General features: G+C 32.7%; 1 protein-coding gene across 1 annotated transcript in view; it reads left to right on the forward strand.

The window, feature by feature from the left end:
* Positions 1 to 604: 604 nt before the first annotated feature.
* The window catches only part of LOC106680638 (zwei Ig domain protein zig-8), a gene marked incomplete at its 5' end in the record, with an annotated part of 485,449 nt that continues 484,779 nt past the window's right edge, over positions 605 to 1,274 (forward strand). Inside the window, 1 exon segment of the mRNA XM_067047092.1 lies at positions 605 to 645. Coding sequence (XP_066903193.1) covers positions 632 to 645 — 14 coding nt within the window.

Below are 1,274 nucleotides of genomic sequence, written 5' to 3' on the forward strand. Positions count from 1 at the left end.
TGGAGAATCTACCGATTGATAGACCTCCTATAACATTTCTAGAGGAGAATATCTCGAGGCCATCTTCTTTTCAGACGCTTAGGAGGATTATTTGGTAATGAAGGAGAAACAAGTTGGTTTGGGTGGTTGGGAAGTTTATCATGGAAGGAATGGTATCTGGTTCTGGCCAAATCGGCAACTTATGGGACATTGAGGTCCTGATGGATGACTTGATTTATGACAAAGTAAGGAGCACTAAGCATTAACTATAAGAAATTTATTCGGGAGGAATTCGATGGTTTAGTGGAGCCCCATAGCTCAACTCCGTATGTCCAGATAGGCCTTATAACAGTCATGTAGATCAGTTTTTGTAATGGATTAGAAGTTTAGACCGTTTGTATAGTAAATGTTGTAATACCCTCGTTCATATTTAGCTTTGAAATTTTTTTTGGTAATCCATCAGTATAACCTATAATCAATCCGATTGTCCATCTTTAATTATCATTCTAAGTGATTGTGCAACGCTTCCTGACGTGACTTGACGCATGCGTAATATGTTTTTACAGGTATTTGTTTATGTTTTTTTTTTTAATAAATATACTAATTCATTTTGTTTTACTTTCAGGTTTCTACACTTCTGAAGGATGTTATAATGAGCATCATGGGGTATGTCTAAGTTATTTTACTAAATTACTCTAAAAACATATTTTTTTTCTTACGCACGTAAAAATTTTATTTTATTTATATTGAAAGTATGATTTTTTTAATTTTTATACTCATTTAATACTCTTATATAAGGAATCGATCTTTTATTTTAAATTTGTTTTTGGTATTGTAAGATTTTATATCATAAACAAGGACATTCACGTGTGCATTTGTTTGTAATTATGACTTCAAGACCTTTTTGTAATAAGACTGGTTGCGTATCCTATGTTTATATAATCAGTCGACTTTGACAGTCAGTAACTCCTGTCGCATTATATCTCGGACGTTGTCTGCTTATGACTGCAATCTACAATGATAGTTTGCCGTTATTCCCCTACGGCTATCATCTACATAGCCTTCACCCTCAACTTAAGGTCAGATAGACATTATTCAATTTCATCCAGCAAGCTTCATTAATTTACTATCGAGCATAAAATATTTTATGTGTATGTTAAACAAGACCACTCTTTTGATTTGTTTAGTTTATAGTAATTAATTTCTTCAATGTCAGTTATATCAGAGCCATATGCGTTCATCGGCGAAAGTACAATTATGTACTTCTTGTAGTTCTACCTCGTATATAATATATA

The sequence above is a fragment of the Halyomorpha halys genome, unplaced genomic scaffold (assembly GCF_000696795.3).
Source record: "Halyomorpha halys isolate HHAL.00 unplaced genomic scaffold, Hhal_1.1 Scaffold272.1, whole genome shotgun sequence".
Classification (NCBI taxonomy): domain Eukaryota; kingdom Metazoa; phylum Arthropoda; class Insecta; order Hemiptera; family Pentatomidae; genus Halyomorpha; species Halyomorpha halys.